The 26,078-nt window shown below is 43.3% G+C and overlaps 1 protein-coding gene across 11 annotated transcripts in view; it reads right to left on the bottom strand.

Annotated features, from left to right (window-relative positions):
* SYTL3 (synaptotagmin like 3) overlaps positions 1-26,078 on the bottom strand; it is a 64,341-nt gene that overhangs the window by 6,881 nt on the left and 31,382 nt on the right. For all 11 annotated transcript variants that reach the window (XM_075924535.2, XM_075924538.2, XM_075924539.2 and 8 more), the window contains 9 exons: positions 20,149-20,200; positions 17,802-17,868; positions 16,269-16,341; positions 15,111-15,238; positions 10,384-10,527; positions 7,895-8,073; positions 4,028-4,130; positions 245-415; positions 19-133 (listed from right to left, as the gene is read on the bottom strand). In XM_075924535.2, coding sequence (XP_075780650.1) covers positions 19-133; positions 245-415; positions 4,028-4,130; positions 7,895-8,073; positions 10,384-10,527; positions 15,111-15,238; positions 16,269-16,341; positions 17,802-17,868; positions 20,149-20,200 — 1,032 coding nt within the window. The remainder of the gene's footprint in view (positions 1-18; positions 134-244; positions 416-4,027; positions 4,131-7,894; positions 8,074-10,383; positions 10,528-15,110; positions 15,239-16,268; positions 16,342-17,801; positions 17,869-20,148; positions 20,201-26,078) is intronic.

Raw genomic sequence — 26,078 nt, 5'->3', positions numbered from 1 at the left:
GGGTGAAATTCTTTATACCTCCGTTCCTTTGCTCTTCATACTGGCATTTTTTAGACTGGGATGGTAAGATCAGTTTTGCACACAACAGGAGTTCTCCATTGTACTGAACTAGGCTGTCTTCGGGCTTTTCAGGCTGAAAAGAGAGAGACACAAAAATCTATGATCATCCTATACCGACTTCCCTTCTCACTGTTAATCTATATCTGGAACATCCTATCTTTCCAACAATCAAGCTCGGACTTACCTTCGCTTTAAGTTGATACCAATTGAAAGACTGTGTTGAATTGTCTTCAAAATTCCACGATGCCAATGGAATAATCACTTCGCCAAGAAACACCCTTCGCTTGAGTGCGCCTGAGTGCCACACAGATATCTGAAGCTTTCGTGTTTCCAGCTGGGAATATTCAATCTTATACTAGAAAAAAGATAAAATAGCAGTACAGGATTACTGATACCCAACCACAACATAATAGCCAGTCTCTGCTCAAAGGAAGCCCAAGAATGGCATGGAGATCTAGATAGAGCAGCATTATCTGAGGAGAAAATGGGAAAGCTAAATATTGCCTCTCCACACTATGCTAGGTTTAGCCAGTGTAATGGTCCCTCCCTGCTAGAGCACTATATTCACTCATGTTCCAAAAATAAAACAGGAAAGCTTATGTCATTATCAGTGCTGCTTAACACCTTAGATTAATAACCTGAATTTAAGAATTTAAATTGCTTTTCACCCTCTTCATTCTTTGATTACATTTTGTACCTTACTCAGCTGAGAAAGCAGTATTGGATAGATCAATGTCAGTTTTTATTTCTTCAGCACTAGCATAATGCAATTATGCTTGGATTAGCAGCACTGTGCAGATTTGCATTTTTTTCACTTTTAAATATAAATATAACTTATAAAACTGAATTTCTGTTAAGAAGCACAAAACCAATTCTCTTCATAGTGGGCTTAATCTTCATTTACTCGATGTCGCCTGGGCACTATTGCACCTACATAAAGCAGGGGTGGGGAACCTATAGCCTGCAGCTTTGCCCTGATCTGGCTGCCTTATCCCCACCCGCACAGGGGCATGAGCCAGCACTGGCACTCCAACTCTGCAGGAAGCATCTTGACTGGAGCATCAGCACCGGCTCTCTGCTGTGGGAAAGGGGAGCCTCAGGGGCCTGATCCAAGCAAGACAGGGCTGAATCCCCTCCTGCAGACTCTGCCTGGCAGGGGAGAGGGAGTGGGCTCTGTGAACTATAGGGAAGTTCTCCCTGTAGGCACTGCCGCCTCCCATCACTCCTATTGGCTGAATGATGGCCAATGGGAGCTGCAGGGGATGGCACCGAGAGGGAGTGCTTCCCTGCAGCTTGCAGTCACATGAAATCACATGTACTCCTCCCTTCAACCCCTCAGAGTCCCCTGACTCCTCCCGCCCTGACCCTCCACCTTTCCATCCCCTTCCAGACCCTGCATACCCACCCTGCTCTTGCATCTTCCTTCCCATCCAGACCCCTGACCCCTCCTTTGGGTACCTTACTTCCTGCTCAGACCCTACACCCCAAGCTCACTCCTGTACCTTATCTCCTGCCCGGACCCCACATCCCTACTCCAGTCCTCCTGTGCACTGAACCGCTTTTAGCCCCATCTCAGAGCCTAGGAAGGTTCACAAAATCTACTATCTCTAGGTCCTGGGGTGGAGTTTGAGGGTAGTGAAGTGAATGTCTTTGTTTTCTGCTTCTCAATTGGGGACCGCATATGTGAGAAGTGTTTTTTTCCTCTGGCTGAGTCAGTGAGAGGTGGGGTGGGGGGATGTTTTGTTTTTCCTTTCACTTATGTACCTCCCCTGACTGATTTTTCTGTGGGTCGATGGCTCCAAGTCAAAGAGACCCCAGTATAAATGAGATTTAGGCCCATTACGTTCTGTGAACACCCTCTTTTTAGGTTATCAAATCTAAGTTTGGGTCCTAACACTGTTTTATGGCCTCCTTTTAAGATGTAGGAACCACAGCTCCCTCATGACTGCACACAACTTGAAGAAGCAAAAGCATAACAGAGGCCACAATTTGGAAATTACCTGGGCTGTTTGGATTTATGGACTGGATCGTGTTTAGGAAAGTGGAAGTGCTGATATGCTGCCAGAGCCATAATGACTCTGTTGGCCACCTTGGCACTTTGTTAGAAGTAGGCCAAATCTCAGTGGTAACACAGCTTGAATCTTTCCTGGAAATGAATTGTGCCAAAATGCTCTAACGCTGTTCCTTATAACAAGAACGACTGGACTGTCCATTCACATGTTTAAATGAAGCAGGCTTCTGAAAAATACTCTAATGTGTTCACATACACATGAACCTGTTGTAGTCATGAGGCTTCTTTATGGCCCTAGTGGGCAGCTTCAGTGGGAGTTTTGGCTGAGTAACGGCTGCAGGGTTAGACCCAGAATCTGGTTTCTGCATCTTGTATCCAGAGGGAGGTCTTAAAGATAACATATTGTCTCATGGCTCCTTCACATCGTTTACAATATTTCCCATTTCCACTCTGTTATTCTCCATGGCAGACTGAGCAAGACCCTATCCTATTGGTCTCTGTAATTGTACAATAATGGCCTGTGTGTTTCATCCACTTCTCTCACTTGGCAGTGTGGAGGGGAATAAATCTGTGCAGTCACTGAAAAGCCATGCAGAAAGGGAAGTAATTATGCTGGATATTTCTCCTCTCCATGTAACTATTTTTGCCCTCTTCTACAAAATATCAGAGAAGCTGGCATGGTAAGCCATGAATAGAAAAGATACCCCAAAATTGTGGTTGAGCTGAAGGAAAAGCCTTAGGCAGCATTAATTCCTGCTGCCATCTTAGTGACTCCCTTCTGCACAGCTGTCACTAGTCATGCCACACTGCCATGAAAGGGGGCATACTATGGAGAAGCACAAAGGAGGAGGAGTTCTTCTACAAACCTGACCAAAATCTGGGATATCAGCATCCAAGACTGGGACTTTGCTCTGCCTTTTTGAGATCCTCCCCCACCATCACCCATTCCACATGTCTCCTGGTTCTGTGGACTCAGGGGAAAGGCAAATGTTACAGTTTTCTTAGAGTTGAAAAGCCTGAGATTTAATCTTAGCCCCTCCCATGCAAATGACATCATTAGATTCCACTGGGCAATTACTACCTTGCATGTCACTGCAGTCTCTCAATTACACATAGAAGGTGAGGTCTAATGGCCTTAGTGCAGGATGGAATGTAAGAACAGCTGAGTTCTAAACAAGATTCTGTCTGTAACTCACTGCAGCCTTAGCAAGTCATTCAAACTCAGCTTCCCCCTCAGTCAAATCAGGGTAACAGCACTTGTAGACTGCAAAGTTTTACAGCAAGGATTCATGAAGTACTTTGAAAATGAACAATTACAGCTACTCTTACTCTCTACTATGACTATTCATGTGGTTTAAATAAACACTTTCAAACACAGATGAATGAGACATCATTTGGGGTAGGGGAAAAAAGGAGGAAACTAACATATAGGATCTATCACTCCTTTGAGCACAATAGGAATTAACTGTATAACTATATGATTCATGTAGCATTTGCAAACATGCACTTCCTCTGACATTCACAAAAGAGCTGTCAGCTCAAACAGATAACAGTACCATTTTTCTTTTGTAATACACACAATTTCTGTATGTAACCATCAAAAGATATGAGAGTTTCTTTTATCACACTTCAGATCTCTTTACCCAAAAACTGCAACAGACTTCAGTCAATTATGTTTGCTATCGACAATATCAAATACTCCTTTTCAGGTAGCTTGCAAATTAATAGAGCTTTCCAGAAATGTACACGAGGTTGCTTTTATTTTTGATTGACATCCATCATTAGTTAATGGATTACAGGGTGTGGTCCAACCCTAAAAGCACTTACAGGTTTTTCTTAAAGTCAATGGGAGTTCCGCTCACAAAATGTGTGTGGGAGTGGGCGCACTAGAGGTGGAGACTTTGCTATGCAAGTGAGAGATCTTTTCAACAAATCACAAAAGTTTACGAGTCATACCTTAAAAGTTTCATGGAATGCTGGATCCACTGTGTTCTTTTTAACAGCTGTCTTACGTTTACTCCGAGAAGATTTATCGGGAAGCAAGTAAGTCTTTGCATACCTTGCAATTAGAGAGAGGAATGAGGAGGGAGAAAGCAAAATTTAGGACAGCTTAAACTGAGAAAGGGTTAGAAATAAAGCAGTATGTTCCGAACTCTTTAATAGTTGGCGCACACTTAATTTTTCCAGGGTATATTCAGTATTGGGCTATGTCTACACTGCAGCGTTATTTTGGAATAACTGACATTATTCCAAAATAACAAATAAAGTGTCTACACCGAAAGCCATTATTTCAAAATAATGGTGAGCTAGAGGACTTCTTACTCTGATTCCTGTATTTTACGAGGAGCAAGGGAAGACAAAGGAAGAGTGCTCTTCTTTCGATTTCCTGTTGTGTAGACAGTGCCAAAAGCTGAATTAAGCTATTTTGACTTAAGCTACACAATTGATGTAGCTCAAGTTGCGTAGCTTAATTTGTCTTTAGCCCTGCTGAGTAGACGTACCCTTGGTTAATGGTGCCAAATTCAAACTGTCTGAAGACTGGCATCTCCTATTTATCAACAGAATGGACAAATGCATTGCAATATTCCTCACATACTTTCCAGCTGGTGTGCTTCAATCCTATCCTGATCATCTTGCTGGCTACATCTATACTGCAGGCTTTTTGCGCATGAACAGCCATTCTTGCACAAAAACTTGCAGAGCATCTACACTGCACATGAGTCTTGCGCAAGTAATTTTACAGTAAAGCATCAGAAAAGAGGGCTTCTTGCACAGGAGTTATTCCTCTCCCCACGAGAAATAAGATCTCTTGCATAAGAAGGTAGTGTGGACAGGCAACAGGAGTTTCTTGTGCAAGAAACCCCTATGGCTAAAATGGCCATCAGAGCTTTTTTGCACAAGAGAGCGTCCACACTGCCATGGACGCTCTTGTGCAAAAGCACATGGCAGTGTGGACGTGCTCTTGCACAAGAATTTTTGCACAGAAACTCTTGTGCAAAACAGTTCTTGTGCAAGAAGCCTGCAGTGTTGACGTAGCCTAAGAGTCAGAGGATAGGTCAGTTTCCATGACAGCTCAATCTCAATTTCTGCTAATAGGGCCTTGGGCTGACCACGGTGTGGAGGGATGACAGTTCCCATTTGGCCACAGGATCTTGGGAATTAACCACCTGTAAGGCTGGGTCTGTCCCCGCCCCAATAAGTAATGAACATCTCCCATACTATGTAACCCTCGTGTCTGCACAGCCTGCTGCTCTCTGGCAGCCCAGCTCTGAAGGTGGCACCGCCACCAAAAGCAGTGGAAGCAAAAGCCACCAAAAACATTTCTACCAAAAGCCTTGCAACCCTCCTTTGAGTCAGGACCCCATGGTTAAAACACTCTGAAATTTCAGATGAATATATCTAAAGCCTGAAACTATCAAACTGATAATTTTTTAAATCCTGTAGCTGTTAATTGACCAAACTGGAATGTGAATTTGGTAGGACCCTAATCTCATAAATAACTCACACATTAAGCATTATTCTTTTTTATGAGGATTCTATGGACAGATGATGGCCTGCACCCTGGAGCAGGGATCCAGAGCTACAGGTGATCAAAAGCATCATGGATGCCCATTATCTGCTCATAGGGCCTATAGAAAAGAAAACAAATGCTACAAGAAAAACTTAAAAACAACAAATAGTCTAGTAGCACCTTAAAGACTAACAAAACATGTAGGCTGTGTCTACACTGCACCCCTTTTCCGGAATTGCAAATCCGCGGGGGATTTAAATATCACCCGCGGCATTTGCATTTACATGGCTGCCGCTTTTTTCCGGCTCGGGGTTTTTGCCGGAGGAAAGCGTCAGTCTAGACGCGATTTTCTGGAAAATAAGCCCTTTTCCGGAAGATCCCTTATTCCTACTTGAAAGCATTAGTTATGGTATGATCTTTCATGGGTTCAACCCACTTCTTCAGATCCCTGGAGTACTAGAAGTCCAGATCCAAGAATAAATAAGATGGGGGGGGAGGAGAAAAAAATATTAAAGAAGAGAGACAGTGGGTAGATGGTTACAAGAGGCTGATAAAAACAATCAGCACCTCCATTGTTTGGTTGGTTGGCTAAGTCATTAGGATGTGGAAGGTAGTGTGCAAGCCAGCCCATGTCCCTTTTCATACCATTTGCATAAGAATTAAGCTTGTAAATGAAGTTAAGTTCCAATCCTTCCCTGTATATTTGGCTTGTGGAATTGGCCTGAATCAAAACAGTGACTTGGAGATCCATTAACGAGTGTCCAGACAGATTAAAGTGTTCTCCAACAGGTTTTTGTGTGTTGCCTTTTCAGATATCTGATTTGAGTCCATTAATTCTTTCTGGTAGAGACTGTCCAGTTTGGCCAATATACATTGCAGTGGGGCATTGTTGGCATTTGATGGGAACAAAAAGATCACATAGGTGGATGTGCAGTTAAATAAACCTCTGATTTGGTGGCTGATGTGGTTGGATCCAGTGATGAAATCGCTAGTGTAGATGTGTGGGCAGAGTTGGCACCGGGGCTGATTGCAGGGGTGGGGGGGTTCCTGGATGATTATAATGGAGGTGTGCTGCATGGTTACTGGAAAAAATTTGTTTGAGGTTAGGGGGTTGTCTGTAGGCGAGGACTGGCCTTTCCTCCAAAGCCTCTGAGAGTGAGATGCTACAAGAACATTCTTTTAAAATGCAGTATTTTATATTTCATTTATAATAGTATATAACTAAGCCAAGCCAATTTCTGGGTTAAATTCTGGTGAAACTGAAGATCAGTTGTAGTTTTCAGCAGGAATTCAGTCCTTCCACTGCTTTTCTGTGCTTCCTAAGCCATTTTGTATTGTGTGTGTTTTAAAAGCTTTTTCAACAGGGACTCATGCAAACCAAACAGCCACAGCTCAAACCAGCCAAAAAGCTGAACAGTTTTGATATGCTGCTAGCTCAAGTGCTGGAAACAATACCTACACCCAGCCAACTTTTGCGGCAAGTGTTCTGAATATAAACAATGCCTGTACTTTTTCCTACTGGCTGAGAGACAGCATTCTGTACACCAAATACAGAATGTAATGTTAACTACAACATGGAACTTCCCACACCACCCTCTCAGGCTTTTTGTTATTTGTATGCTGTCTATGCCATCAGGAAACTCCAAGAGTATTCAGTTACTTATTAAATATTTCCAAACTGTGCCATGACATTAGCTGGCATTCTAACAAGGATCCTTTTTATCAGAGTTCAGTTTTAAGGATCTTCCTCTGCAAGAGATTCAATGACAAATTCTTGTGGGTAGAACCTAAGTGTAATTCTGGAATCCCAGCACCCAGCTGATCAAATTGCACTCAAACAATGTATTATAGCAGCATCAAACACTAATCATGCAGCTAGACATTCTGCCTGCTGAATTTTCATGAATGATTTCTGACACCAAAAGACAGAGATAATTATTCATAAACAAAACAAGAACAGAGAGGACACTCTGGGTTAAACAATAGCATCTATGTTGCAAACAAAAAATGCACAGGCACCTTTCATACACAGAAATGGGTACTTTTTGCACAGGTAATATATTTATAGTGTATTTTACAATTATCATTAGATTTCATAGCATTTCAAAAGCAGAGACTTGTATTCTCATTTTATAGATGACAAAGACAAGCACAGATGTGTTAAATAACTTGCACAACTGAAGTGCTAATTTTCTGATATCTAAGAAGTTGATATATGTATCATACACAGTGACAAGTCACACACACACATATATATCTTGAAAAATTAACATTTTGTTTTTAGCTTTTTCTTTTGACATCAAAACACTTACGGGTTACACTTTTTCTTCTTCTCTTCTCCATAAGCCAGGTTCTTGCAAGCCTTGATGCATACTTCTAAAATGTAGGTTTTAAAGATATATCTCATGGCAAACTCTATTTCTCCTGTGACATGAGCCATGTCAAAATTGCCAGCCTCGGTACAAGTGCTGTTAATGCTATATAAACTATCCTAAAAAAAGATAAGAATGAAAAAAAAAAAGCGAACTCAAATCCAATAAGATAGTTTCACCTTCAAAGCTCAATGGCTTTCTAGCAAACTGACTGCTAAAGCCACAACAACTCAGGACTAAAATAATATGTGCATAAAGCTATTTCTTCACTACCCATACTAGGCCTTAAATCATAACTATTATTGAAATTCTACTAGTTCTTCTTTTCTCTATATGGAATTAACTATCTTTATATAGTAAACTCCATGAGGTAAGGGCAATGTCTTCCTCTGTCTTTGATACATAACGGAGCACAACTATGCCACAGGCACTCAGTGTATGAGACTATTTCTTTATCTGGAAGTTGTCTTCCCCCAAAAATTAGCCTGTGACCACAAAAGATGATTTTTTAAAAAGCAGGGGCTAGGAATAATATGGATACTGGATTGACTGTCAATGGTAAAAGTCCCAAACATCTAAAAGTGTACAGCTAGACTGTGATTGTAGTATGGAGCCCATAGTAAGGGGCAGTGCTGAGTGCACAACCTTAGAAAGAGCTCCAAGGAAGTAAGTGTAGGAAAGAAAGAGGGTCACTTATTAAATATTCCCTACTGCTCCCCAGTGGCATATTTAAAGGGTATATCAGACTTTCCTGGCAAAGCCATGCAGTAATGGGTATCAGTGCATAGAGGGTGTGGACCCATGGCTCCACTCCTTCTTGCCCACTCTTTATCCTCCTTTCTCCATGCACCCCAAGTGCCAGAAAGCAACTGTGGTCAGCCCTTATGAAGGCCATGAAGGTGCAGCGAAGAAGGAGCCTTTACACCCTTCTGTGCTCCAGTGCAGCCATATAACAGCAAAGGCCAATCTAGCTTTCAACGTATTGAACTATATATTTAATTGAGCCTGTTTTGGTTTCTCCTCACCATTCATTTTTAATATAGGCTTTAATGTGAGCACAGGCGTCAACTTTCCAAACTCCCGGGGAGGGAGGCTTGACTTCTAGCTCTACCCTCACTCCACAACTTCATCCAAGGCCCCCCCAATCCTGTCTCTTTCTGCCCCCCACTCCAACCTCGCCCCACCTCTTCCCACCCAGTTCAGCCCCATCCCCAAACATGCCATGTCTTTGCTTCTCCCTGTGCCCCACCCTCCTGAATGCCAAGAAACACCTGATTGCAGCACGTGGGCAGTATGGGGAAGGAAGGGAAAGCACTGATCTGTGGGGCTTGCCAGTGTGTGAGTGAGTTGATGGGAGGCTGCCAGTGGGTACTCAGCATCCACCATTTTTGGTGACCTGTAGTTTGAAAACCACTGCTTGATATCAGTGTGGTTTGTATTTGTTTTTTCCCCCAACCTTGTCTCATCCCTCAAAGAAAACAATCATGTTCTAAAAGGAAAAGGAAGAATATAGGCAGATCACTGTAAGAGCAATAGTGACTGCCATTCAAAAGTCAACTTTGCCAACAGCATCACAATTATTACCTATATTAAAAGGAAATTTGTGGTGACTCAGATACAACTGTGTTGTGAACTGCTGGCAAACACCAAGGGCCTGACTGCCCACTGTCCTACACTTTGTGTAGTTATTCACACCTCTGCAAAGCAGGTGTAAAATTATCTCATTGTCACTAAAAAGCAGAACTCTGGTTCAATTATATCTGGCCCTAAGCCATTTTATTTCCCTCCCTTAACTTCAGCTCTGAAATGCCTACACACTGCATTGTCCCATTCTGTCCTGACAATTCCTCTCAAGTCATTTGTAACATACTAAAAACATTATTCTCTGTGAGATACAGTTACTGTACCAGCTACTCAAACAGATTTTAAAACCCTGGATGCGATCACTTCTGATCAGTTTTCTTCTCCCCCTTTCCAGCTAACATCAAGAGAAGTATCTGTTATGTCATTAGATAGGGAACAATGTTTTGTAGAAAATATCAATTATTTTAAAAGGATTTTCCATCCCCAACGACTACGATCTCCACTGCACTATAATATTTTTGTCCCTTCTACAAACTCTCCTCTGTCCTCAGTGAAAAGAATGAGGCAGCTGAATTTGCACACCTGACAGGACATTAACTGAACTTTAAATAACCTGAAGTTTCAGCTGACTGCCATTCATTCAGCTGTGTATATGCTGCAATAAATTTAGAATAGGACCATGCCGAGGACAGATAGTCTTCTCTGATTTGAACTAAAATAGAATTTCCTTCTTATTTGTCAGCATGAAGCATGACACACCCTATACTGAACAAGCTTTTAACTCCTACATGTCAGTCTATTTTACACCACTATTTTATACTGCTTCATCTCACATTGACACTTACATGTTTTTTGCCACCACAGAATACAGTGTCACTCATGGGACTGTCTGGACTGTCCTCTCCCTGCTTGCAATTCCTTTTGGTATAGACTTCATTGTCGTCCCGTGCCCCATTGATGAGTCGCTGAAGGCTTGGTGCATTTCTTATCTGGAAGAGATGTATACTGAATTTCCATTCATTTGTTTTGTTAAGTCAAGTGTTTGGTGTTTCTGGTCTCCTCGCTACTGTGCTCTGCCACATAAATGTACAGTCTATAATCACTAGGGCCAACTGGCTGGCCAGGACCCTGGGCAAGGCTCTGGGGGAGCGGAGGGTCTGCTCCAGGCCCTGGAAGAGGTGGGGCCTCAGACAGAAGGGGCAAGGATGAGGCTAGGCAGCACTTAGTGCTGCCCAGAGCACCACAAAGAAATGTATTGGGCCAGTGGCTGTGGTCGCCACTACTGCCACAGTAGCAGCAACTAGGTGCACCGGGCCCTTTTATATCACCAGGCCCCTCTGGGGTAACTGCTCCCTTCTCCCTCCCTCCCCTGCCAGTAGATCTGTCTATAATTACAATTCATATTTGAGTGTGCCTTCTTTGGGAGACTGACCAAGGAACAGGTCTATAGTAAATTTTAATTTATTCACAAACTAGTTGATCCATTGCTGCTCCCCCCTATCCATAGTATGCCCATAATCTTGTGTGGTGGACATGCCATTACCCACCATATGATGATAGCTAATGTGGCAGCTATAATTAAAGTATTTACTGTAGCAGTGTATTAATAAAAGTACTCAATAGGACAACTCTACTACCCTCTTGCCCCCGCCCAAAATCCTGATTTGCCAAAAGGACACTTCCTCCAGAAAATTACAAATCGTATGTTTCACCATGCATGGCATATGCCTGTCTCGACCTATGTGAAGACAGATAAGAATAAATTTAACTTGAAGGAGTGTTGGTACAAGGATGGACTGACAAGTCTTTCTCCAGAGTCACAGTTAAAGTAAGGCTGAACATTCAATGTTTATTTAAGTTTAACTTTGCTATAATCAAGAATGAAGGAGTTTGAAGCAGCACACTTTTGAATTCCATTCCCCACATGAAAATTCTGACTCTGTGATCAAAATGAAGAGGTGAGTAGGATTTCTCAGGATCTCCCATCCATCCACCTCTGCTCTTCCAAGAAATAATCTGTGAAATACATTTCATTAAGGGCATTGTGGAAAAAACACCATTAGGAAAGAAGGAAAAACTCATTCTGGAATAAATATTTGTTTGATGAAACACTCTAGGAGAGTATACTTATACTACTAAAGAACTAGTAAGAATATTCTTGCCTGAATGAGCCAAGAACATTAATGAGAATTGTTTGTATGCCGGGAGGGGATGATAATATATCCTTAATAATCCAAGGGAATTTCATTATGATTAGTAGAAAGAACAACAAAAATTGCCATTGATGAAGATGAAATGGTGAAATTAATTTGAAAACAGACCTCATTCTGAACAACAAGTTACTCACAATCCAAGCCATTATATTTCTCTATCATGCTAAATACGAAACAGTATACAGGCAGTCCCCGGGTTACGTACAAGATAGGGACTGTAGGTTTGTTCTTAAGTTGAATCTGTATGTAAGTCAGAACTGGCGTCCAGATTCAGCCGCTGCTGAAACTGATCGGTTTCAACAGCGGCTGAATCTGGACGCCAGTTCTGACTTACATACAGATTCAAATTAAGAACCCCAGGCATCCCCAAGTCAGCTGCTGCTGAAACTGATCAGCGGCTGATTCCAGGAAGCCCCGGGGCAGGGGCTTCCTGTAGTCAGCCACTGGTCAGTTTCAGCAGCGGCTGACTTGGGGACGCCTGGGGCAGAGCAGCTGGGGTGCTGCTGGTTTGGTCCAGTAGCGCCGCTGCTCCTCGGCGCTACTGGACCAACCCAGCAGCACCCCAGTTGCTCTGCCCCAGGTGTCCTGATTCAGCCGCTGCTAAAACTGACCAGCAGCGGCTGAATCAGGACTCCTGAGGCAGAGCAGCTGGGGTGCTGCCGGGTTGGTCCAGTAGCGCCAAGGAGCGGTGCTGCGGGACCAACCGGCAGCACCCCACCTGCTCTACCACAGGCCCGGGGCTTTGCTCCACATCTCCCTGGTCTGCTGGGGGGGGGCCCACTAGCGGCACCCCCCCCTCAGCAGACCAGGGACACGGGGAGCAAAGCCGCAGCGGCGGCGGGGTGCCGCGCCTCTGAGGCTTTGCTCTGGCAAAGCCTCAGAAGCGGGGGACCCCTCTGCCTCCCAGCTTTGCTCCAGGTGTCCCTGGTCTGCTGGAGACGGTCCCCAGCAGACCAAAGGCACCAGGAGCAAAGCGGCAGCGGCGGCGGAGTCCCGCGCCTCTGAGGCTTTGCCAGAGCAAAGCCACAGAGGCGCGGGACCCCTCCGTCTCCCCGGCTTTGCTCCAGGTGTCCCTGGTCTGCTGGAGACGGTCCTCAGGAGACCAGGGGCACCCGGAGCAGCTTTTCTCACCCCGGAGGTCGAGGTGGTGGGACTGCTGTGCTCTGGGCGGTCCCGCTGCCTGCGAGCTCCAGGGCAAGAAAGCCCCGTTCGTAAGTGCGGATCCGACATAAGTCGGATCCGCGTAACTCGGGGACTGCCTGTATAGACAAAATCAGAAAGGCAGGGGCACAAAATGAATTACAGTTTTTAAGGGACCTAAAAGGCAAGAAGTTATTTAAATAGATTATGAGCAAGATAAAGATGAAGGACAGTGTAAATCCTCCACTTAGTGGAGAAGGGGAGCTAACAACTGATGACAACTAGAAGGCTGAGGCTCAGTCTTCATCAGCCAGCCTAACTTTGATACCTGGAATGATACTGGAACAAACTAATTAAAAATAAATGTTTACAGCTTTATGTCACCAAAGCCAAGGACTTCTGACTGAGCATACATATGGATCAGACCTATTGAGTAAGAAGGGGCCTTTCTGACATAGTCACTCTTCATTGTAGAACTGCAGTGTAAGATTACTTCAAGAGTTCTAGCAGAGAAAACACAAACATTGTGATGAGGTGTGGTAATCTTATTTAAAAAGATAACAAGAAAATACGAAACCACAGAGGGAATAATAGATGAGGCATCTGATAAATGTTAACAAATAGGCTACACAGAGAAGGGCAAGAACTGATGGCCACTGCTCCTAGAACGATCAAAAGGACGACAAAAATAGAACTAGAGATAACATTACAAAAGAGTAAAAGCTTGGAACAATTTCTCACAGAGACTAAAAGTAAACTTAGAAATTATAGCATGAACACAAAGAGCCATAAGATATGGTGGGGGGAAAGGTGGGAGCAAAACTTTAACTAGAAGCAAAATCTAGATTGTAGTAATGTTATCCAAAATAGAAGATCAGCCAAAACTCCAGCAAAAGTTTGGGGTTTTTAGTTATAAGGACATTAGAAATTCTTGTTCTCCAGAAGCAGAGCTTTGACAACACAATCAAGAAAAATCTTACTTTTCTATATCCCTAACAAAGTACTGACACAGCATAACACTCTAAAACCTTCAGCATTTATAGCCAATTTAAAAATCCAGGCATATTGTTTGGCAAACATATAACTAGAAGATTTCAAACTCTAGAGCACTCATCCATATTTTTCATAATATTTATAATATAGTTTCAATGCATCCTATAAAAAACACTACAGAGACACGTTGCTTGATTTTCTAAACTACAGGTTGGACCTCCCCGGTCCAGCACCCTCAGGACCTGACCTGTCCCAAACGAGGGATTTTACCAGATCAGGAGAGATCCCTCTCACCATCAGCCTCCCAGCCTGCTGCCCCTCCCTGCTACTGGTGAAAGGGATCTCTCCTGATCTGGTAAAATCCCTCATTTGGGACAGGTCAGGTCCTGAGGGTGCCCCAGTCCTGGGGATCCCCAGCCACCAGTCCTGCTGGTGATTCCTGGACCTGGGAATCCCCAGTTTCCGGCCCCACTGCTGCCAGCCCCTCTGGGGATCCCCACCACTGAGGATCCCAAGATTCCAGCCCCTCTGCTACCGGCCTGGCTGGGGATCCCTAGACTGGGGCTACCTAGAAAGTTTTAGCTTATAAAGTTCAGCAATTTGAGAGCTAGATGTGAACAAAACAAACCCTTACCCATCTTTTTACAGCAGATAAACTAAATGTTTTCACTTGTTTCAAACTGTCTCACTCTCTCACAACTAAAAAACAGGAGAATGGACTTTGCATTTTGCTGCCAAATAGTTCACACAATGGCCAACATGTTCTCTCTCCAAGATATTGCTCAGAAAATCACAGGAATGGCATGGAAAGGCCACAGCTCAGTCCCTTTTATTCATTAGGGGCTGTAGGAGGGCCAGCAGATGGACTGGGGAGGAATCTGTGTTGCCCACTGGCTGGTACAGTGTGCACCAACTAGTCCCTGGAGAGCTTGTGAGCCACATGCACTCCCGGTATTCCCTGTTGGAGCAAGGTGGCTCCATGAAAACTGAATAAACTAGTCTTTAGCTTTAAACTGAGAAGGCTAGAAAATTTCAGCTGAAAATAAGAATTATTGAAAGAATTACAAAAGGAGGAGTTCCAGTGAACCTTCCAAAGTAACTCTAACTAGTTTTTACCACTCTACTACAACCAGTACTGCATCATGACAACCATCAGTCCCCTAATAATTTCCCAATCACAAAACAGCCCCAGAAACTAGAACTACTAAATATAATGATTTTCATACTCTGCTTGTAATGTTGATGGCAGTGTCAGACTGACTCCTCCTTTCCTTCCTCCGTTCCACATCCTGCCCATAATCTGTAGTGAGGAGACTTTTGTCAGACCTCATGTCATTCTGGGACTTTGAAATTTCTAAAATAAATACAAGAAGAGAGGAGCACATTTATAATGAACATTGTCAACAAATCTGGAGATTTATTAAGCTAATCCTATGTCTTTCAGATCTTTTAGATTACAGATTCATCGCCTAAGAAAAAGAAACAGATAGCAAAGCAAGTACCTGTCTCATTTTGTTTAACTGCATTCCGCCTACCTAAATTTCCCTTGCAGTCCCAACTAGAAAATATATTCTTCACTCCTTGCCCTCAGCTACTCTTTTGTTTTACTGTATGCTATCAAACAGAGTTTTATCAGAGATGAATTGGATGCATTTCAGAAGCAGGTAGGAGGACGATCCCAACATACAATTTAGATATCTATTTGGAAGCTGCTTTGAGTTGGGATTAAAGTCACTACATAAATGCATGACCCATTATGATTATTTATGTAAGTGCGAAAGGCGAAATTAGGAAAATGGGGAGTCAATTAAAATGGATACAAAAGTTGGAAGAAAGTGGAAATATTCCTGGGCTTCATTTGCAACTCCGGTTGCCTACATTACCACCCTAGTTCGAACGAGGGTGGTAGTGTAGACATACCCTCACAGAAAAAGAAACAACAAATGGTCTTGCAGCACTTTATAGACTAACAAAACATGTAGATGGTACATGTTTTGTTAGTCTATAAAGTGCTACCAGACCATTTGTTGTTTTTTTCTGATAAGAGAAGATAACTTTAAAAACAAATACACTGACAGGAAGCTTTGAGGGAGAAAGGGAAGAGAATTTTTCTAAAAACATGAAAGGAAAGAGAAAGACAATATTTAATCCCTCCCTTTGAGAGTGATACAAAAAGAAGGGCAATCTGTAACAAGTTCACTTGGAGAGAGGAAGTGGATACCCCAATAGAAAATTGGTATATTCCATACCAAATGCTGATGGACAATTAGACATGCCTTGTAACTATTTGCTGGCTTGGAGTTAGCAGCAGTCCTTAATGGATCCTTTATTTGAAACCAGTCTCTGGCTCACATTTAAATTGCAAAGCACTGAAGGACACTTACTTTTCATATTTGTGGCAAGAGACAGAAACAAGTTTTCCACAGACTTATTAAAACTTCTAGATTGACTGATTTCCTGCAATTGAAAGGAAAAAATTAAAAGATAAAATCAAAGGCTGTGTTTTCAAAGCTTCCCATGTCACACACCTTTAGAAACAGCAAAAATAGCATAAGATTGCACAGGGCTATCATTTCTGTAGCATTTATAAGCACATATTTTTTCACTACATGTAAATATTAGCATTGACGTATCTAGCTGGGGGAAGGAGTGGCTCTTTCAGCTGAATTGTTTTACATCTACCAGCAGAAATCTCTGTAGACGATTTCCATTTTAATTTCATAAATATAAGCAAATGACATAGGTGATTAATCTGTGTAATATTGTTTGCATTTAAGTTAAGGTAAGAAAGTCGTATTTATTTTAGAGCTACTTTAATGCTTCTGGTGCTTCAGATTCAAAGGATCCTTATAAGGATTGGAAGTAGAGCTAGACAAAAATTTTCATCAAAATCAATGGGATTTAAGCATGTGTATAAAATTAAACACATGCTTAAATGCTTTCTTGAGCAGGGAAGGGCTGCTAAATTGGGGAACCACAGCCTAGTCTGGAGGCCACTGAAGTCAATGGTAGTCTTGCAATTGATTTCAATGGATTTTGGATCTAATCCTAATAGTCCACCTGCTAGAAACTGTGATAAAATTATAACGATCAAAATTATTATGCCATTCTTGCAAAATTTTCATTACAAATGGCTACATAATGTGCACTAAAATGTTGGTGACTAATCTCATATGTCTCTAAGGGCTTGTATACACTACAAAGAAGATGGATGCTGCTATGGTCGATTTTCTGATGAAGACCTGCTAATTTGAACAGAGAGGGTGCTCCCATTGATGCCAGAAGTCCTGCTCCTCATGAAGAATATGGGAAGTCAAAGGGAGCATGAGCTCTTGTTGACCTCCCGCTGTGTGGATGGTGCCAAATTGCGATTTAAGACACTTCAACTCCAGCTACGTAATTAACATAACTGGAGTTGCATATCTTAAGTTGACTTTCCCCTTTAGTGTAGACCAGGCCTAAGAGATACACTATTCTGTATCATGCTGCCAACTCCTCTGAAAAAGGAACAAGACAAGGCTATGTCTTCAATAAACGAAAGATCGATGCTGCTGAAATCGATCTTCTGGAGTTCAATTAATCGGGTCTAGTGAAGGCACCCCCATCAGCAGCTGGTACTCCTGCTTCTGCAAAGAATAAGGGAAGCTGAAAGGAGCATTTGATCCTATCAGCTTCCTGCTGTGGGGGGAAACTTGAAACAAGATACTTTGACTCTAGCTACATAATTACCATAGCTGGAGTGTGTATCTTGATTCAACCTTTGCCTTTAATGTAGACCTGGCCAAAAGAAATAAAATAATAATTTATATTGCAACAAATTTCTAAACAATATTATGAGCTGTTGCTATTTTTTACACTTCTGTGGTTGGTTGTTTCCAATTAAAGAGCTCTTAGATAGCTGTACATATATACATTACCATTGTGGTGTTTCCCCCAGTGGATACAGTGAAAGGAGGTGGAGTAGGAGGAACCACAGAAATTTTACTAGGAAATTAGGAGAAAAGAAACTATTAATATATTTTTCACAAGGCTCTAACATGTAACAGCTCTATGTTTCTTCTCTTCATAGAAGAGCTGCCTCTTTCCTGAAACCTAAAGATCTGGGATAAGAGTCTGTGCTACACTTCTTAGAGACTAAGAAAAGGACTTACAGCCTAAGGAATGGGGGCTAAATTGATTTTGCACCTTCCTGATCCTAAACTGCTCCAGCCAGTATAATTTAGACAGACCTAAGGGCCTATTCAAATCACTGAAGCCTCCTTAGGCTTCCCTATGGACACCAGTGCATAGTGTCTCCCCGATATGGCCCTCCTAACCCTAGTATGCATGCAGCTTGATGATTTTGAGGAGATCCTTATAAATCAGACTTATGGCTATTTTCCATGGTTCCTGCGCTAGGGGGAGCCACTCCTGGTTAGAATTGGGGCTTTTAAAGCCCTTTTATTCTATCACAGCCCCTTCATTCACTATAAAGTCCAGGACCAATGATCTGCTCCTTGATCTTCCACTCTAAACACAATCAAAACCCACAATGCATGCACAATATTTCCTCTGTGTTTCTGCTCTGTCCTAACTACACATATTCATTTCAATACGTTTCTGGTCATCTCCACCATAGCTGGCTATCCACAGGTTCTCTGGTACTACATCTTATCTCCTACCAAAAAGCTTCAGTTTGCTCTATGATTTGTATCTACTCTTATTTACTCATTTTAAAGGGAGATTACTTTAACAGAATACACACTGCATAAACTTAAGTTGAACCAATATTCATCATACATTGCTGGCACTAATATCAACACTCTAGTGCTTAGCTCCCAATTCAGCAAGGTGCTTGAAATCAATGAGACTATTCACATGCTTAAAATTTGGTACATACTGTTGCATCTTGACCTTTCTGTCTTATATTTACTGTAAAAATATCAATTGGCAAAATCTCCAGTCAGGTTACTACATGTTTATATACTACTCTGTTACTTGGAAATGATTTTCAACCCTGACCATTTAAACCAGGGGTGGACAATAATTTTTGATGGGAGCCACTCCAAGATTTTGGAAAGTGGTCAAGGGACACATTCTTCCATGATATTAATGGATGAGGTGTGGAGTCTGGGATGGAGGTTGGGTGCAGAAGGGGCCTTGGGGTAAGGAACTGGAGTGCAGGAGGGGGTGTGGGGTCTCGGAATAAGTTTTTTGTGATCTGGGACACTGGACTGGGATGCAGAGGTCTGGGTTATGACCTGGGGCACGGGATTGCAGTGCAGGGGGTTGGGTTGTGACGTGGGGTAGGGAACTGGGGTGCAGGGGGTTGGGATGTGACCTAGGGCAGGAGGGGGCTGTGACCTGGGGCAGGGGATTGGGGTGCAGGGATTTGGGTTGTGACCTAGGTTAGAGGACTGGGGTACAGGATCTGGGAGGGTTATGGGTTCAGGATGGGGGACAGAGTTTGGCTTATGTGGGATAGAGGGGCAGGAGTGGTGGGGCAGAGGGTTGGGAGGAGGTCTGGGGTGCCAGAGGCAGGTTGGATGACTCCCAGCCAACAGCCCAGCACATTTCTCAGGCAGCTTCCCTGCCTGCCCCATCCCTGTACAGGCTGTAGGAGCCAAGTGTGTTAGTGAATAAGAGCCTGAGGAGAGAGGGGAGCGGTGCTTCGCACACTGCCTGTTCTTCAGACGGACAGCTCCTATTGGCCAGAGATTGGCCAATGGGATTGTGCTAGGGGCAGGAGCAGCATGTGAAGCATACTCCCCCGTCCTCTAGTCTTAAAGCTGAGAAAGAGAAAGGGTTATGGCAGCTGTTTTTCTGAGCAATGTTGGGGGGGCCAGTGTGTGGGGCAAGCATGGAGTCTGCCTGAGGCTCCTGGCTGCAACTATGGGCCAGATCCGGTAGCTTGGCAGGCCAGATCCAGTCTGCGGAAGGTATTTTGTCCAGGCCTAATTTAAAAAGAGCCTATCAATATGAAAAGCATTAGAAAAATATTGTATGCTTTCTTTAATTCCCAATAAATTAAGACAAGGAAACTGTCTAGCTAAAAGTAGGATTCTTTCCACTGTACTCCAGCCTCTTTCTATAGAATGAATTAAAAAAAAACAACGGCAATCTTTCTACAGTACTACTAATTGCATTCTAAACTTTTAAAAATCTTGATATTTGCTGTCTTGGTAATCAGAAAACTTAAGCAGCAAGCTGTTATCTATTATAAAATGTGTTCCTTATATTGCCGTCTCAGTGCCCTAGAACAACTTGTCCTTCTACAAGTCTTACCTCAGTTTTTGATAAGATTTCAAGAGCTTTGCACCAGTTGTTTCGTGTCTATCTATGAAGCAAGAAAAAAGTGTAAAGGTCATTACGTAGCAAGAACAGTGATTAGCACTTAGATAACACTTTTCAGAATTAAAGAGCTTTCAGGGGCCAGACTACATTTATAAAATCTTCTGTTGCTGTAAATCACCATGGGTGAAATAATCCCTATGCAACAGGCTACCACAAGTTCCAAGTACCATTTAAATCCCATCTAAACCAGATAGTTTGGCAAGACTGAATATGTTAGTCATAGAATCATAGAAGTATAATAATGCAGGGGACCTCAAGAGCTCATACAGGTAAGTCCCTGGCACTCAGGGAAGGACTATAATCAGAGGCGACTGGTGAGCAACAACCTGGGGGGCCACTGGCCATAACACTCCCTCCCAGACCAGGGAAGGGCTGGGACTCTCCCTCCACCCAGACCTCACCTTCCCCAGACCCTACTTTGTTTCCTCCCCACTCTTACTCCACCCTGGCTCTGCTGCTGCCAAACCTAGGTGGCTTGGGGAACTAGCAGAACCAGAACCGGCAGAAGGAGTCTATCCCCTTCCCTGCACTCAACGGCAACAGTGAAGGAAGCGGAGCAAGGTGGCCCCGCTGTTTTGCTCCTCCAGCCACTGCATCGCTCTGCTTCCCACAGAAGTTCCACTCGTCCCCTAGAGACGTGTGGCTGAGAGAGTAAAGCAGCAGGGCCACCTTGCTCCACTGTCCCCCCCCATTGCCGGTGAGAGTAAGGGGTGGAAGGTGGACCTCTGCTGCAGGCGCCACTTCCTTTCCCTGCCCCACTGCTAGTCCTGCCTCCAGCTGGCCTCTCCCATCCACAGCATTTGAGGTCACATGACCCGTCGTGCCCTCCCCCCACAAGTTGACCCTGTGTGTAATAATCAAATAATTTCTGGCAGAAGACTGTCTCACCTGTTCTTAAAAAAACCTCCAATGAAACAGATTCCACAAGTTCCCTAGGCAGTGCTTAACCATCCTGAGAGGAAGCTTTTCCTAATGTCAAACCTAAACCACCCTAGGTGATATTTAAGTCCATTTCTTCTTGTTCTATCCTCAGAGGTAGAAATTTTTCTCCCTCCTCCTTGTAATGACCTTTTATATACCTGAAAACTGTTATGTCCCCTCGAAGTCTTCTCTCCACATTAAACCCAATTTTTTCAATCTTTCCTCAGTGGCCATGTTTTCAAGAACTTTGATCACTTCTGTTGCTCTCTGCTGGACTTTCTCCAATTTGTTCACATTCTTTCATAAATGTGGCACCCCAAACAGGACACAATAACCCATCTGAGAGAGATCTTATCAGCACAAAGTAGCATGGAAAAACTACTTTTCATGTCTTGCTTACAACTCTCCTGCACATCCCAGAATATGTTTGCTTTTTTTGCAACAGTGGCACTGTTGACACTCATTTAGCTTGCAATCTATCATAACTCCCAGTTCCCTTTCCACTATACTCCTTCCTGGGTATTCATTTCTTATTTTGTACATGTGCAATTGATTGTTTCTTCATAAGCAAAGTACTTTGCATATGTCCTTATTGCATTTCAGCCTATTTATTTTTGACCATTTTACTAGTTTGCCTAGATGATTTTGAATATTAATCCTATTGTCCAAACCACTTGCAATCCCTCTCACCTTGACATCATCTGCAAGCTTTATAAGTGTATGCTCTATACCATTATCTAAATTATTTATAAAAATATTGGACAAAACCAGACCAATCCCTGTACTTACAGACTGAATGTGAACAACCTCTCAAATACAGAGATGTAATTTTATCTACTCCCCAGATACTGGGCCTATCTGTCTAAAGTTATTCATACGGTCCACATCACCATAGTATCTAAATACTTCATAACATTTTAATGTATCTATCCTTACAACCTTACATGGGAAGGAAGCATTATTATCTCCATTTTACAGATGGGAAACTGAGGGCAGGTCTACACTTGGGGATCAGTGTTTAACTGAAGATGCTCCTTCACCAATGGGAGAGATCTCTCCCATCAGTGTAGTTAATCCACTTCTCTGAGAGGAAATAGTTACGTCACACACCTGAAAAACATCATTATACTGACATAGGTCTGTACTGCAGATCTGACTTAAGGCTAAGCGACTTGCCAAAGGTCACACAGGATGTTGATGGCAGAGTGGGGAACTGAACCAGGGTCTCCAAATCCTAGGCTAATAACTTGACCTTTCTTCCTGTTTAAGGCTATATCTAGACTATGGGGCAGTATCCCGGTCATTCAATCAGGGAGCAGAAAATGTCACATGACTCAGATGACCAATCACAAGGTGGAGCGCAATTTTCATACCTTTTTCCCATAAAACCCCATAGTCTAGACATAGCCTCAGGTGCTAAGTGCCTCCAACTGCCTAATAACCTCCGTGGGACTGAGTAGCTCATAGGCCTTCTGCTGATCCATGGCACAGAAGTAAATTTGATCTATGAAATACAAGCACTGTGAAAAATAGTGCAAATGCTCTAAAGTAATATCCATGAAAGCACTTTCAATGTGATTTTGAAAATTTCTTTTCATTTTTCACATAATACATTTGAAGAATTATGAATATGTATCAGTGATTAAAAAACAAAATAGCGACAGTCTACAAAGATTGGGTCATTCAATCAGGGAACAGAAACAACTCACATGACTCAGATGACCAATCACAAGGCATCAAGAACAGCACTCATAAGTGCTTTCTCAATTATGAATAATTAGAGACATAAAAATCAGAGACAAAAGCTCTAAATTAATTTAATAAATGGAAAATAGCAAGTAACTAGCTTACTGCTATGTCCCTGTTAGCAATGTAATATCACTAGCCATACTGCTCTGAAAGCAAAATGAGTGTGGTCTGTTGCAGAAAGCATTATTAATTACAACAATAGAGGAGGTGACACCTTTTAACAGTTGAGGTTTGGAGTTGATAATACTGTATATTTTTCTTAATGTTATAAAGTTTACCAAGTATCCTGAGTTTGATGCTTAGTTGACCACAAGGATAATTATCATAGAACACCAGAACTGGAAGGGCCCTCGAGAGGTCACTGAGTCCAGACCCCTGCCCTCATAGCAGGACCAAGCACTGTCTAGATCATCCCTAACAGGTGTCTGTCTAACCCTCTCTTAAGTATCTCCAGTGATGGAGATTCCACAACCCTCCCTGGGCAATTTATTCCAGTGTTTAACTGCCCTGACCATTAAAAAGTTTTTCATAATGTCCAACTTAAACCTCCCATGCTGCAATTTAAGCCCATTGCTTCTTGTCCTATCCTCCGTGACCAAGGAGAACAATTTTTCTCCCTCCTCTTTATAACACCCTTTTAGATACTTGAAAACCACTATCATGTCCCTTCTCAGTCTTCTTTTTCCAAAACTAAACAAGCCCAGTTCTTTCAGTCTTCCCTTATAGGTCATGTTTTATAGACCTTTAATCATTTTTGTTGCTCTTCTCCGGACCTTCTCCAATTTCTCCACATTTTTCTTGGAATGCGGGGCCCAGAACTGGCCATAATACTCCAATTGAGGCCTAATTAGCACAGAGTAGAGCGGAAGAATGACTTCTTGTGTCTTGCTCACAACACTCCTATTAATGCATCCCAGAATCATGTTTGCTTTTTTTGCAAGTGTCATAGTATTGGCTCATGTTTAACTTGTTGACCACTATGACCCCTAACTCGCTTTCAGCAGTACTCCTTCCTAGACAGTGACCTCCCATTCTGTATGTGTGAACCGGATGTGTTTCTTCCTAAGTGAGTAATATGTGGTATGTTGGTTCATGGCCACTTTAAATACTGTTTCAGCAGGTTACAGTAGAAAACCGGTACTATGAACTGACCAGTTAATCACACACCTCATTTGGAACAGAAGTACTCAATAAGAAATCAGCAGAGACCCCCCCCCCAAACAAAACCCACCTCTAAATACAGTAGAGTATTAAATTTAAATTACTATAAAAGGGAAGTTAAAAAAGATTTGGCAAAGTAAAGATTTTTTCTGTGCTTATTTCATTTAAATTATAATGGCTAAAAGCAGATTTATTCTTCTGTATATTAAAATTTCAAAGTTGTTTAAATCAATGTTCAGTTGTAAAATTTTGAAAGAACCACCACACTGTTTTGATCAGAGTTACAAACAAGTTCCATTCCCCAGGTGTTCGTAACTGAGGTTCTGCTGTAATTTACTGTTTAGTAAAAGCAGGTAATTGCTTTTATGACAGTAGGCTGTTTAAGGTGCTAAAATATTAACAGGACAAATGACATAGTGGTATAGCATTTCATTTTTTAAAGCCTATTGCATGGAAAAAATAAAAGTGTTGGCCATAATATGTGCTAATAAATTAACCTTGTTGTACAGTGAACATCTAATCATGCATTATTCTGTCAAGCCAAAAGAGGGCTCTCTCCCTACACTTTTGGAGATGCAAAACTAAGCACAGAGCATTGTTTCAGTCATCCACACAGACTTGATGCTGAAATCAGGGCTTTGGAGCTGGAGCATGGAGCAGTGGAGCTGCAGGTTTTTGCCCGGAGCCGGAGCGGAGCCAGAGCACAGAAAATCTTGACTGCTCCACAGCTTCACTTTTTTTTTTCATTTTCAATCCAAAATGAATGATATTTTAGCAAGAAAGTCTTAAAGGTGCCAAAAAGTTTCAGATTGTATAACAATTGATATTGACATCCACTGTACCACTTTACGTATTATGTCACAGTTATTTTCACTTTGGCCAAAATCAAGATTTAATGTACAGATACAAAATTACAAAGTTTTTGGAGATATGTTTTATTAAAGAATCAGAGAATTATCAGACATCCAGCAACACCGCAGACTACTCCCACCCTTATGCCAAGGTTAGACAAGTACGTACTCGCATAGATTAGTTAGGTAAGTACAGTAAACTTCCGATAATCCGGCACCTTTAGGACCCAGAGGGTGCCGGATTATCAGATATGCCCGACATTCAGAAGGGGGGGCTATGAGGGGTCTGGAGTGGGGTGGGAGGGGCCCCCCCTTACGATAGTCCGGCTCTGCCCCAGGCGTCCCTGATTCAGCTGCTGCTGGTCAGTTTCAGCAGCAGCTGAATCGGGGATGCCTGCAATAGAGCAGCTGGGGTGCTGCCGGGTTGGTCCTGCAGCGCCGAGGGGTGGCGCTACGGCATCAACCCAGCAGCACTCCAGCTGCTCTTGGGGACGCCTGGGACAGAGCAGCTGGGGTACTGCCCGGTTGGTCACGTAGCGCTGCCCCTCGGGGCTGCGGGACCAACCCGGCAGCACCCCAGCTGCTCTTGGGGACGCCTGGGGCAGAGCAGCTGGAGTGCTGCCGGGTTGGTCCCGCAGCGCCAAAGGACGGCGCTGCGGGACCAACCTGGCAGGACCCCAGCTGCTCTGCCCCAGGGGTCCCCGATTCAGCCGCTGCTGAAACAGATCAGCGGCTGATCTGTTTCAGCAGCGGCTGACTTGGGGACCCCTGGGGCAGAGCAGCTGGGGTCCTGCCGGGTTAGTCCCGCAGTGCCGAGGGGCGGCGCTACGAGACCAACCCCGCAGCACCCCAGCTGCTCTGCCCCAGGCGTCCGGATTCAGCCTGCTGGTGAAACTGATGCTGCTGGTCAGTTTCAGCAGCGGCTGAATCCCGACACCTGGGGCAAAGCAGTTGGAGTGCTGCTGGGTTGGTCCCGCAGCGCCAAAGGATGGCGCTGTGGGACCAACCCGGCAGGACCCCAGCTGCTCTGCCCCAGGGGTCCCCGAGTCAGCCGCTGCTGAAACAGATCAGCGGCTGATTCCAGGAAGCCCGGGGCAGAGCAGCTCTTCCTGGAATCAGCCGCTGATCTGTTTCAGCAGCGGCTGACTCGGGGACCCCTGGGGCAGAGCAGCTGGGGTC

The sequence above is a fragment of the Pelodiscus sinensis genome, chromosome 3, assembly GCF_052426305.1.
Source record: "Pelodiscus sinensis isolate ZL-2025 chromosome 3, ASM5242630v1, whole genome shotgun sequence".
In the NCBI taxonomy this organism is placed as follows: Eukaryota; Metazoa; Chordata; order Testudines; family Trionychidae; genus Pelodiscus; species Pelodiscus sinensis.
Note: the sequence above shows the minus strand (reverse complement) of the source record. Positions and strands in the feature narration are given on the sequence as shown.